The sequence below is a fragment of the Melanotaenia boesemani genome, chromosome 7 (genome assembly GCF_017639745.1).
Source record: "Melanotaenia boesemani isolate fMelBoe1 chromosome 7, fMelBoe1.pri, whole genome shotgun sequence".
Lineage (NCBI taxonomy): Eukaryota > Metazoa > Chordata > Actinopteri > Atheriniformes > Melanotaeniidae > Melanotaenia > Melanotaenia boesemani.
Genome location: NC_055688.1, coordinates 32,483,219 through 32,495,915, shown reverse-complemented (window position 1 = coordinate 32,495,915; position 12,697 = coordinate 32,483,219). Strand labels below are relative to the sequence as shown.

Genomic DNA, 12,697 nt, shown 5'->3' with positions numbered 1-12,697 from the left:
TGACCAAAAACCATTTTGACAAGCCAGCTCGGTTCTGGAAAAGCATTCTGTGGACAGATAAGATCAACCTGTACCAGAATGATAGGAAGAAGAAGGAGAAGCCTCTGGGTCACTGGTGTTTATTGATGATGTGACAGCAGACAGAAGCAGATGAAATCTGAAGTTAAAGGGATTTACTTTCTCCTAATTCAGCAGAGTTGATTGGATGTCATGGCACAGTACACAGCCCAAAACATACTGTGGAAAGCAACCCAGAAGGTTTTTAAGGCAAAGAGGTGAAATATTCTGTCATGGCTGAGTCAGACATCAGATCTCAACCCGACTGAACATGAATTTCAGAGAGGGTGTGGGCAGAAAGACCCACAAGCAAACAGCAACTGAAATCAGCTGCAGTAAAGGTGGAGCAAAGACTAATAAAGGAGGAAACCCAGTGTTTGGTTATGTTTATGGGTTCCACACTGCAAAGGATTCTCAGCAAATTACATAAAATAACAATTTGCAATTCCTAAATGCTATAAATACTTTATAGGATTTTTTGTTTAACACACACACACACACACACACACACACACACACACACACACACACACACACACACACACACACACATATATATATATATATATCCTGTATATCTTGCTGTAATGTATCAGAAATAACTGTGATGAGCTCTGCGTGACAAACGTGCACTCCTTGTTCCAGCCAATAATGCATATAGGGGGCAGTGTTATCAAGTTGGAGAAGCGTTTGTTTTTGAGCCAGAGAAACCTTACATTTCAGTTTCATCAACCTCTTTTTGGCTTTACTTATACTGTCATTAATGCAAAGTTTACCTGTGAGTCTCATTTAAGTTAAACTTAAAGGTATAACTTCATCTTTCTATTTACTCATGGACATTCCACAGGGAACCCTCGATTTGTGTGATGCAATTTCACACAAATTGCACCACACAATTTTATTAAAATTTGTGTGAAATTGAGTTAATTTAAAGTGCCTCTTCACGTTTTTGGGTGTAATTATCAGTTTTCAAATATATTTTTTTTAATTTCGTCTAAAATAAAAGCTGGAGGTTTAATCGTTTGCACTTGTCATCACGGTCATTTTATGTTATCACCGCCCCCGCGGCCCGCCTTAACAAAGAAAACATTCGCAACATATAGCCATTGCCCCACGTGTCACAGCGCTGCTGCACAAAAACATCACGGGTGGCTGATGCAGCTGCGTGTGCTACAAATACAGCACATGGTGGCACTTGGAAGCTGTCGGTAACGACGGACACGGATTGGCTTTAAATTCCGACTTTGTTTTGACGCTGACATTAAAATTTAAGTTGCTTAAAAGTTACTTTAACAGCACTTAGCTGCAAACTTTGAAGTAGTCTGTCCGAGTGGAAAACTGAAGAGGAGTTTTCGAACTTCACTTTGTAGCAGCCACCTCAAAGCTAGCATGTCGACTGGTCCAAAGCAAGTCAAAAGCTGCCCAATTCCGACCAAGGTCCTCACCCTGAAGGACTGGTCCCAGCTCCCAGACTGTTACAGCCAGACACCCGGAGGGACCCTCTTCTCCACCACACCTGGAGGTAAGAAGACGGAACTATTTTGACTGCAGCGTTGTCACTGTAAACAGTTTTAAAGACTTTTTAAAATTTAAAATCGAAAATAAACCACAAAAAGTTGGTTTACTTATAACTGATTTTTTCTTACGTTAAAATTTTCATATCTTTAATAAAAGGCTCATACTATAAACCGTAAACAGTGCAACATGCAACACATACATAACAGCGTGACGTAGTGTTATTATACTTGACCCAATACGTCTGACTAACCACTTTAAAGACCAACAATGGATAAAAGCCGGGTAAAAAGGTAAGGCAAGTTTATTTGTATAGCACAATTCAACGACAGGGTGATTAAAATACCTTGTCTGTATACAGTTAGGGTTGTTTCTACTCCTTATGTTGTCAACATGTTCTCTTTGAACATGCAAAGTTCTTGCACACTAAGAAGCAGATCTGTACCTTTCATACAAGTGTTTACTTTTTGTTATAACGAGTTTTTAAATAGCAAACATTAGCTATGACACAATGATCATATCTTTTAAATTATTGGATTGATGTACTTAGATTTTTTCCTCGTTTATAGCAGATTAAAAACAAGTCCCCCCCTCATACATTAAGGTCTGATAAGACATTAAAAACATTGTCTGGAGACAACAGGAGCTTTCTAACTCGTGACATGGAGAGGGTGTATGTGTCTAGCTGACAGTACAGCAATGTGATTGGCCTGTGCATCATGGTGGAGTTGGAGGCTGTCCTATCCCTGCTGCACTCTTGAGTTTGGGGAACAGTAAAGAACATTCTGTACAATTTTAAAAAAGGGGGGAGGGAGATAAAATGTTTAATGTGTGGGGAATGTGAACATTTCTTTTTTCATTGTGTAGCAGAAGTTGATGGCAAAAGGTAAACACGATATTGTGCAAGAAGCTGCAACACAGTTTTGACAGACTGGTGTCAGAGTGTTGCCCCCACCTACATTTTTTTTTTTTTTTTTGCAAAACTGTTCCACATGGTAACCCTACCTTGCAATGCATTGCTTGCCCCTATGCATTACATGCCACCCCCCTTTACCCGCCCCTCTTCTGTTTATTGGAGGGTGACATCCTTTGTCCGGGATGAACTGTATAACGCGGTTGTTACATAACATGTTTTTCCTTGAAGTTGGGCTGAACTGGTACTGAGTGTAACGGTTCAAACTCCAGTTGAGAATAATATGAGCAACAGACCACTCCTAAGTTGTGTCCTGATTTTACTTTTCACAGTAATTCATTTATGACTTTATTTTTAATTTTTTTTTTAAGGATTGGGTTACATTGAATTGACAGCCAAAAGACATGTCTAAACTGTAGGGGTGGTATAGACAATAAATCATCTGGATCTTTTTAAGGGTAAAAAAGTACAAAGCAAGGTCGGCGCATTCTTCCAGTCAGGATAATCTCAAGCTTCTAAGACAGGGAAAATTAAGGGTTGTTTTACTACATGCAACACCCCAATTTTTCAATTTCTCCATTAAACAGGTACCCGCATCATCTACGACAGGAAGTTTCTCTTGGATTGTCGAAACTCTCCTCTTGCCCGGACCCCTCCATGTTGCCTGCCCCAGATCCCCGGGGTAACGGTACCGGCCACACACCCCATGGGGAAACTGCAGGACCTTAAGGAGGAGGCAGAGGAGGAAGAGAAAGATATTGCAGGTAAATATTTACTTATCTGCAAATTCCAAATCTTTGTAATTAGGGTTGGGTATCATCACTAATTTCCTGAATTGATTCGATTCACAGCAGTCTGTTTTGGTTTAATATTGTTCAGCTGTGCGCGTTCCCATGACGACCGTGACGCTATCGGCGTAACACCGTAGCAGGAGAAATCCTCCATCTGCTCCTCACTGGAGCTAGATGCTTCCATCTTCACCTGCCTTTAGAAAACTCATATTTTTGTCTGATTTTCAGCGGGTTGACGTGTTTTCCGAGGCGTGCGCTCTGTCCTCTGACAGAAATGGAATCATCTGTGTGTGTGTGTGCGCATGTTTCTAAATGTACGCGCTCACTGTGGTGGACAGAGATGCCAGTAACGCGTTACAAAGTAACGCGTTACAGTAATCTGACTACATATTTTAACAAAATATAATCTAACGCGTTAGGATGTCCTACAATGTAATCAAATTACCGTTACTCTTCATATTCGTCCTGCGTTACTTCGGCACTCCCCACTCCTTTCACATATGATTTGAAATCAAGCGCCGTGGACGAAAGTGTATTTATCTAACTCAACACACCTTCTCATTAACGGTGGTACAGAAATTTTATGTACTCGTAAGCATGCAGTTACCTTTCTTCGCTGAAACTTGACCTTTTTTAAATCGACAAACACAAATCATTCACTGCACATGACTTTAGAAAAAAATATGATATAGAAACTTATTACCCTGGTGCATGATGGGAGGTCCGCCTCTCCACTTCCCTCATCAGAACCTATTCCAAACCGAATTGATTTTTTTTTTTAATAAGTCCGTTACTATTTCATTATTTTCTCATGTGTAAACGTAAAACATAATGCAGATTTGTCTTATGCTTTTTTTTTTTTTTTTTTTTTTCGTTTTTTTTTCCCCCGTAATTTTCAAAACTTGCAAGCTGCCTCTGGAACTGAGGTGGACGTTAAAGTCCGGTTATCGGAGAACGTGACATGAACTCATGTATTTACTTATGATGGTAGGGAAGAAGCACTGAATGATTTACAAAGTTAATAAGAGACTGACTATGTTCATAGAAGGTGAAAAACAATTAAGTTACAAGTTGCAAAACATTGTAAAGTCACCATTCGTAACTAATGCACTTTCAGTAAAGTATATGCGAAAAAAAATCGATTGTCATTTTTTTGTTTGGGGGGTTTTAACTAATAAAGTAACTAGTAATCTAACTTAGTTACTTCTAAACCTTAGTAATCAGTAAAGTAACTAGATTACTTTTTAAAGAAGTAATCAGTAATCAGTGGTCAGATTACTTTTTCAAGTAATCTGTGGCATCACTGGTGGTGGACACGCAGAGCAGCTATGACATGCAGTCATGCAAATGAGATGTAAACATGCATCTGTTTACTTTTTTAATAAAAGAACAAAGTACAAACCTGTTCTAGTAGAAATGTTACTTTAAATGACTATCAGATTTATTTCAAAGGACGTACATGCGTGGTGACATCACTTCCTGTTTTTGATCATGGCCCCGCCTGCGGTCTTGGCGTTAGCTGCTAATGTGTCTTTTAAAGGCTGCAACCTCTTAAGGATGCCGAGTATTTTGAAACTAGGCTAGTAGCTTATTACCACAACTTTGTTTTAATTTATATAGTGTTGTCAAATTTTAGCTGAGCATAAATATGTCAAGTTAATTAGCCGTGTTAGTCACAATACTGACTTTTCTGAATTGTGATTAGCTTATTTAGAGATAGTTTGCAATTAGATTTCTTAAATTTGGTTAAATCCTTCTTATTCTTGGCAGACTGCAAACTGCCAAGAATATGCTTTTGTGTGGTTAGCTTTAAAGATATTTTATCTTTTCTAAAGCACTTTGGCCACCTGACTGTTGTTGGAAAGGGCTATACAATTAAAATGGCATTATGATGGTGATGATTATAATGTGCGTGAATTTGTGAATATTTTTCCATTTATTCTGTGCCACTAAAGAAACATGGGACTGCATTGGCCCATCTTTTTTAGCATCTTAATTTGAACACATTACCGCATAAACAAAGTTAGTACACAAGTCATATTAATCTGAATTTGACATTATCTCTGTGAGAGAAGCTGATTTTAGGCATGTAGGTACTTTGTCACAGCGTTGAACCACCAAAAACCACTTTATCTTTCTTATTTATGAAGATTCTGACAGTTTTCCAGGCTTATATTTAGAGGATGGCTGCAAGATGACCCGTTTGCTACATCACACAATAAATTCCTCAGTCATTGTGTGGGGGTCGCGAACACAAACGTATGTTCTCTTGGGGACTCAAAAAGTTTGAGAACCACTGCGTTAAGGTGTGTTTGTGTTTGGGGAGCAAGGTCTACCTGTCTGGATTCCTTTTTTTTTTTTTTTTTTTTTTTTTTTTTTTTTTAAATCTAATCTGCTTTTCTGTCTCTCTTTTTTTTTTTTTCAACAGATGACAGCCAGTTTGAGATGGACATCTGAGCTCCAGTGTTACCTCCTGTGGAGAGTTATTGGTTTAAATGCCTATAAAAGGTCATTAATGACTGTAAAGCATTGAGTTTAAAGCTTTCCCTTTTTTTATTTTTATTTTTTTAGGAACCAGCCAAAAAAAAAAAAAAAAAAAAAATCTGGGAAATGTAGGGTTTTTTCCTACCCTATTAAAAAAAATGGTGTGTTGGACAATGCAATGGTATTGACTATATTAGGTTGATTTGGTTGCTCACTTAGAGCTACAGCAGGATTGAAAAGGAAAAATAATTTTGATTTTTTTTATCTTTTGTAAATAAGAAACTTGTACTATGTAGCCTATTTTTTAAGTTGGGGAAGGTGATTACATTAAAAGATGTATAAAAAGATTTTTCAATACATGCCAACACTTTTCTTCTTTTTTTCCCCGCTGGAAAGGAAGGCTAACTTTCTTTGCAAACAAGTGCCTCCTGATAGATGTCAGAGGCCTAAAAAAAAAATCAGCTCTTTGTTTTGTATGAAAGGAGTGATGATATGTGAAAATTTCAAATAAAGGCTGGGATTTGTCAACACATGTGACTCTTTGTTTTGAGCAATGGTTAAAGCACAACAATTTATATCAGTAACATAATGTTATTGGCCTTTTATCTTATCAAGAAGGTTCAGTGTCCTGAAGAGCTGAACTAGATACCTTTGGTGCATCCAGTTTGATTACATCACACACTGAACACATTAGAACTAGAAGTCGGTCATTGCACCCTTCTGGGTTTTAATTAAAACACTTAATCTTCCTGTTGTGTTTATTTCCTCTTTGGTTCTTTATCAAATCATCAGTCTATAACAGGGCTACTCAATTCGGTCCTACGAGGGCCGCAATCCAGCAGGTTTTCCATGTATCCCTGCACCAACACACCTGAGTCAAATTAAGTGGCTCTAACAGCCAATCAGGTTCTACACAATGACTCATTAATTTGACTCAGGTGTGTTGGTGCAGGGATACATGGAAAACCTGCTGGATTGCGGCCCTCGTAGGACCGAATTGAGTAGCCCTGGTCTATAATAATGGCTCAAATTTATAGTTTTTGAGGGTATCCTACATTGAATTAATTAATCAAGCTAATCAAGTGATAAACTTACTGGTGTAGCTTCAGCTGCAGACCGACAGAAACATGGCCATCAACTCACACCAATGGCCTCTTCACCAAACTTTCAAACACCAATATTGATGACGCTGTAGGAAAAGTTTAGTGGGTGAAATGTTTTGCTCAAGGACACATCAGATTGAGATTAGGTGGAATTTGAATCACCATTTTCCCAGTTGTCTGACTAGCCGCTCTACCACCTGATCAACTGCTGCCCCAAGATGGTCTTTACCTTCAAACATATCCTCTATTTCATTTTCATGATCTAAGAGGAGTTCCCGGGCCTCTAGAGGTATCACCTGTTAATTTCTGCTGCTAAATAAATTTACATGTTTAGCTGAGTGTCCACTCAATGTGGATTAAGTTTGCCCACAGGAAAAGTAGAGGTTTCTGTGAAAAGTCCTGCATTCTTGTACAGGACAAGAGAACACGGAGAGTGTGTTTGAGTATGTGCATGTATGTGATTGGGGTGAACTACATCTCACAGTTTTAAGGAAACTACTGAGTTCCACTTTGCTGCAAATATGTGAGATGAACCATTTTCATTTTATATGTTGATTCCACTTAAGCCAAGCAGAAGAAGTTTCATACCAAAAAAGTACTTAAATTTTTTTTTTTTTTATACAGTTGAATGTGATTATAAGTGTTTTACCACTTTAAATTTCATCCTGTGAAACTTGATAAAGCATTAAAGAGTTTTTATAGTGCAAATTCATGGTCGGTGTGCGGCAGTTTGGAGAAACTTTGCTTTAAACTTTGATAATGCAGTCAAGCAGTTGTTTTAGCTAAATTATTAGTATTAGTCCAAAGACGTGGACACAAAGTCCGATTTATCTTGATAGGAGGTGCAGTTTTAAACCCCATTAACAGATTTCACTCAAATATTTCTCATACACATCTAACACGAGACATATTGGTGTTGTATTGCTGCTGGTACCCAAATTTCCCTGAGGACTCTCCAAAGGGATTAATAAAGTATTTCTATTCTATTCTATTCTATTCTATTCTATTCTATTCTATTAAATGATTAACATTCTCTGATGCACCTTGAGAACATTAAGACTATGCAGCACCATTTGCTGCAGACAGTGTATTCTAACTGTATCTGCAGAGGTCAATGATGTGTCTGCGTGCTTGTTTCATATCTGTGGATTATGTGGACTGACTGCAGGGGAAAGACCAGTCTTTAAGAATGTGGGCAGCTGGAGCTCACAAGCCAGACATAGTGAAAACATTATCAAGAGTGGGTGTGGAGTGCTAGTCTTTGACCAGGCAACTATTTCAACCATGCAGCTTTGGATTTATTTAGTATTTATTGCATAAATGTTTGTTTCAGTTCTGATGAGTCTGCAGTTTAGAGTTTTAAGACACTGCTAACGTCAAGGTACACCTTGACAGCAGGGAGAATAGATAAGCAGTTCTCTGAGTCATGCATAACTTTGTGATATAGGTCAGTCTGCAGCTGTTGTGGTGTCCGAGTCTTCCAGGCCTCATTGGCAACCACCTCCAATTACATTAAAGCTAACAACTGGCCTTTGACTTGATTTATTTACTCTTGCTTTATAATAAGACTGACAACCAGATGAAGTATTTGGTCCTTTGCAGTTATTTTGAGAATATGCAGAGTAACAGGCTTTGAGATTTGCAGCTAGCATGTTCAAAAAAAAATACTCTGCTCATGGCGTCAATGCTTAAAAGATAAGACTTTACCAAAAGTCACTCTAATCTGCCTACAGTTTGTGTGCACGTGGTTGTTTTTAACAAGAATGTGAGAACAAGTGCATGTGAGAAAAAAAACAGGTGCTAAGTGACTATGACGAACATTGCATGGTCCTATCGTGGTTTCAGGGGGGATTTCTTGTCTACTTGTAGAAAAATGAAACTGTGAATGTTCCTCAAAATTGAGTCCATGTGTTAAAATACACAGACCCTCAATGTCCCCCCCCCCCCTAATACATCTATCAATATCTTTATCTATCTAATTTTTCAATTTTACGCTTAAAATACATTACAATGAAAGCTTGAGACAGGGTAAGCTAGGGTTATGTATATAAAAAAAATATAATAATGACTGTATTTCAAACAGATGATGTCAACAAGTAATTGTAATCTTGATTTAGTAGGAAGGCAGCATCCATAAAGTCTGAGTAGCCAGAGAATCTCAAGTTTGTCAAGCTAGCCAACGTAATATTTCTTAAAAAATATTGGAAAGGACTTACATATATTTCCATCTTTAGTAAAAATTACATTAGATCATAAAAAGGAATATGATTGATTTTCAGTTCTTCGGACAGCACTGCATTATGAACCGTCATTCATCAACAGTTGACAGCATCACATTGGCAAGGAATTACTGTGGGAAACCTTTTGTCAAGTACAACAAAATGGAGTTATAATAAAAAAAAAAAACAAACAAACAGGATCCTCCAAACAATACAGTGCAAAAAGAAAAGACTTAGGTTTATGTTATCCAGATGCAGTATCAACTTCTTTGGGCTTGAAGGCATGTAAGATTGATCATCACAGGGTGGAAATGTGTATTGTGATCAGATCAATCCCTTTTCCAGGTTTTCTTTTGTTTGTAGGATATGGATGACATGTTCTGGGTTAAAGCAGACTGTTATCAGATACAGGCTCTGAGATGGTGTGAGCAGACTCATTTATACTTCTGTGATGGCAACATTAATGCAGAAAAATTAACTTTACACAAACAGAATTTGCCTCTAAGTCTTTTCCTTTATTGTTTTTTAAAAGCAAAACAAGTTTATTTGTATAGCACATTTCACGTACAAGTCAATTCAAAGAGGACAATACGAAACCACATTCTGTTCACTTTACGAAAGGATTGCTGAGGAAGAGGAGGCTACTACTAGACTGGCTTGAGTGCAGTCTTGACTGGTTCTAACTGAAAATGTATGGATATTTTAGAAGCACTGGAGGTATATAACAACTGAAGAGCTTTATACATTGGTATCCCCAAAGCCAGAATCTATTTTAAATGTTGTAAGAAAAAAACAATTACATGATGAAGCGGCAAAAGCTTTACTGACACAGGCCATATACAGGCTTGAAATGCAAAAGGCGAATGCATATTAACTACTGAAATTAAGCCACTAAGAAAACAAAACAAAAAAAATCTGGAGTTCGTTCTATCTGAAATAAAATAGGTTAAAGTAAATATAAGAAAGACTGTTTGCTGCTTTTTCCATATTAATTCAAAATCTGTAGGACGTGCTTGCAAAACTGCTGCTTTGATGTCAGGGAATGAGCTGCAGAACACACCTACTCCATATGTGGTAGAAGGTTGCCATCTGTCACAGACGCTGACATTTGTTACACCTACTGGATGTGCAAAGTGTGCAAGTAAATTCAGTCTATGCCAAGCTGCCAATACTTTCAGCCTAGAATTTCTGAAATAAGTTGACCTTTTTTTTCTAATAAACATATAAACCTACACCAGCATTCTTTTTAATGCACTGGTGAGAGTGGGGTGAATCTGCTAGAATATTTATCACTTATGACAGTGATAAATGAGCTTCTCAGCAACAATCTTGACAAAGGGCAAATAACAGATCTAAGCCTATAAGTGGTTGCAAACAGACTTTTTTTTTATAACTATTCTTTAGTGTAATAGCACAAACTGCAATAAAAAAAAAGCCCAGAAAATACAGAAATATATGCAGATTAAGCGGATCACATACATTCAAATAAAACTTTAAAAAGAGTTCATGCTTGATCTTTAAATTCTTAATAACTTACTTAAAATGCTTCACATACATAAAATGTTGTTTTGAAAAGTATTTGCTTTGATTTACTGTAAAAAAATTAGAGATGATCCCTTCTATCTCCCCCATGACTTCAAATGAATTCTTGTAAATTCAAGTTTCCCTGTCAGTGTAGGGTGAAGTTGGGGTTAGTCGACGAGGCCCTATTTTTGTCGGTTGCCCCCGTTGAAGCCGACAAAACGAGTTCAGGGTGAGTCGCTGGGGTAACCATGTAAACAGAAACTCAAACATACAGTCTGTGTTGTGACACCTATCATGGCTGGGAGAGGATAGGGGCTAAAGCGGGTCATGGGTTTACTTCACAGATGTACACGCACCTTTCATATTACACTTATAAACATGCACGGTGCAGAGAAGTTAGTCAACTGTTTAACAGAGAGACTTCTGAAACAGTTCTATGGATAATGCGATTCCTCGATCTCTGCTTGTGTGTGAAATATAGATCTGAGACACAAGCTGTCAGCAACATCTTGGGTTACATTAGCTTTTTATAGGTTTTGAAAACAAGTGTACTCCATGGTCAGTTTTTCCTGCTTTGAAATTGATATTTGAAGAAAATAACCATGAATATTTAGAATATTTTTTTTAAAGGAATCCCTTGTTAGAGCTGCATTGTGCTGGCTCAGAAAAGCTGATGATTCCTTCTCACTTTGTTGGACAATCATTGTCAGTACCTCAAAGAATATTGTAAGAGCTGTTTTTCAAAAACAGGTTATTGCTTAATGTGCCCCCTTTGCCTTTCACCAACATCTTTTCCATGCATAACCTTGCACTTATAAACATAGCTCAGTGGGAATATGTCAGAGGTCAGGTTGTTAATTTTCAGACATACCACATACTCATTGTGCAAACCTTAACATGGTGTGGAATTACCTTGTGGAACACAAATGGCTTCCTTTGATCTTTTATGCTCCATTTTAATGGCATATGCGATGCTGGCAGCCTGCTGATATGTTACAATATTCATACCGTACTATGATATTTCCTTGTGGTACTTATGCAATATTTGGTTTTATATTTTATAGTAACATATAGTAACTCATCATCATATAGGACTGTATGCAATCTGGGTACATTATTTCTATATCAATACAAAAACTCTAATTAATAATTAAGGCTTAATAATGTATAGAAATACAAGAGTTAGTTGCCATGTTCTGCTGCACTGCTGAGTTCTTATATTGTTAGTTAATTTACTCATAATACTTTATCTATTGCAGAAGCAGGATATTTACACTGCATTACTGGTGGATTTTCTCCACTACTGGTATTTAGATGCCAGATATGTGAACTCATTTGAGTGAATGCTTCACATGAGTCCTTGCAAGTATGTGCATGTGTGTTTCACCCTTTGAGCTGTCTAGTCCCAGCTAAAACAGCTTAAACGCTGATGCTAAATTATAGTGTAACACCTACAGTGACCTGTGAGCTAAAACACTTTACAGTCTTTAGAAACAAACTTAAGATGAAGGGTTAAGAAGGGGGCTGCTCCTCTTTAAATAAAATCTCCTATGATTATGTAGAAACTGAATTGGGGGTTTTAGGCAAGGCAAGTTGGGTTTTATTTAGGTGGAAGTGATTCAGTATATTTGGGCTAGTCTGACATCTGCTGGCAGAAAACACCAACAACAATGCCTCTTAAACATCGTACCCATTGAAGTCCACTGCTATGTAGTGAAAAAAAACCGAAACGAATGTAAAAATAACTTTTAAAAAAGTAATCTTCATGATCAGAAAAAAAACTATCCAAATTTTCATTCACATTAAATCTGACCTAAAGGACGAGAACAAAGTCCTTTAATACTAATCCCTAAGTAATGATTAACATTATAACTCACTCAACATAAGCCTCCTCGTGCGTATTTCGTCACTGACTCGGTGATGTTGGTCTGTTTAATCTCTCATTTTTTTATTTTTATTTTTTTCCACTCACGTCCCTTTGGTCATTGCTCTAACTTGTGATTGGACGCTGCGACCAACCGACGTCCCGACAGCCAATCACGTTCTTTATTGCCCAGAGCCCTCCCCGTGCGCTACCCTTCAAATGACGTC

General features: G+C 37.6%; 1 protein-coding gene across 1 annotated transcript; it reads left to right on the top strand.

Moving 5' to 3' along the window:
* The first annotated feature begins 1,185 nt into the window (after window positions 1-1,185).
* Window positions 1,186-6,290, top strand: eif4ebp3l (eukaryotic translation initiation factor 4E binding protein 3, like). Its single transcript, XM_041990601.1, has 3 exons — window positions 1,186-1,579; window positions 3,073-3,249; window positions 5,705-6,290. The coding sequence occupies exons 1-3, from the start codon at window positions 1,447-1,449 to the stop codon at window positions 5,731-5,733; spliced, it is 339 nt and encodes a 112-aa protein (XP_041846535.1). The 5' UTR covers window positions 1,186-1,446; the 3' UTR covers window positions 5,734-6,290.
* The last annotated feature ends 6,407 nt before the right edge of the window (window positions 6,291-12,697 follow it).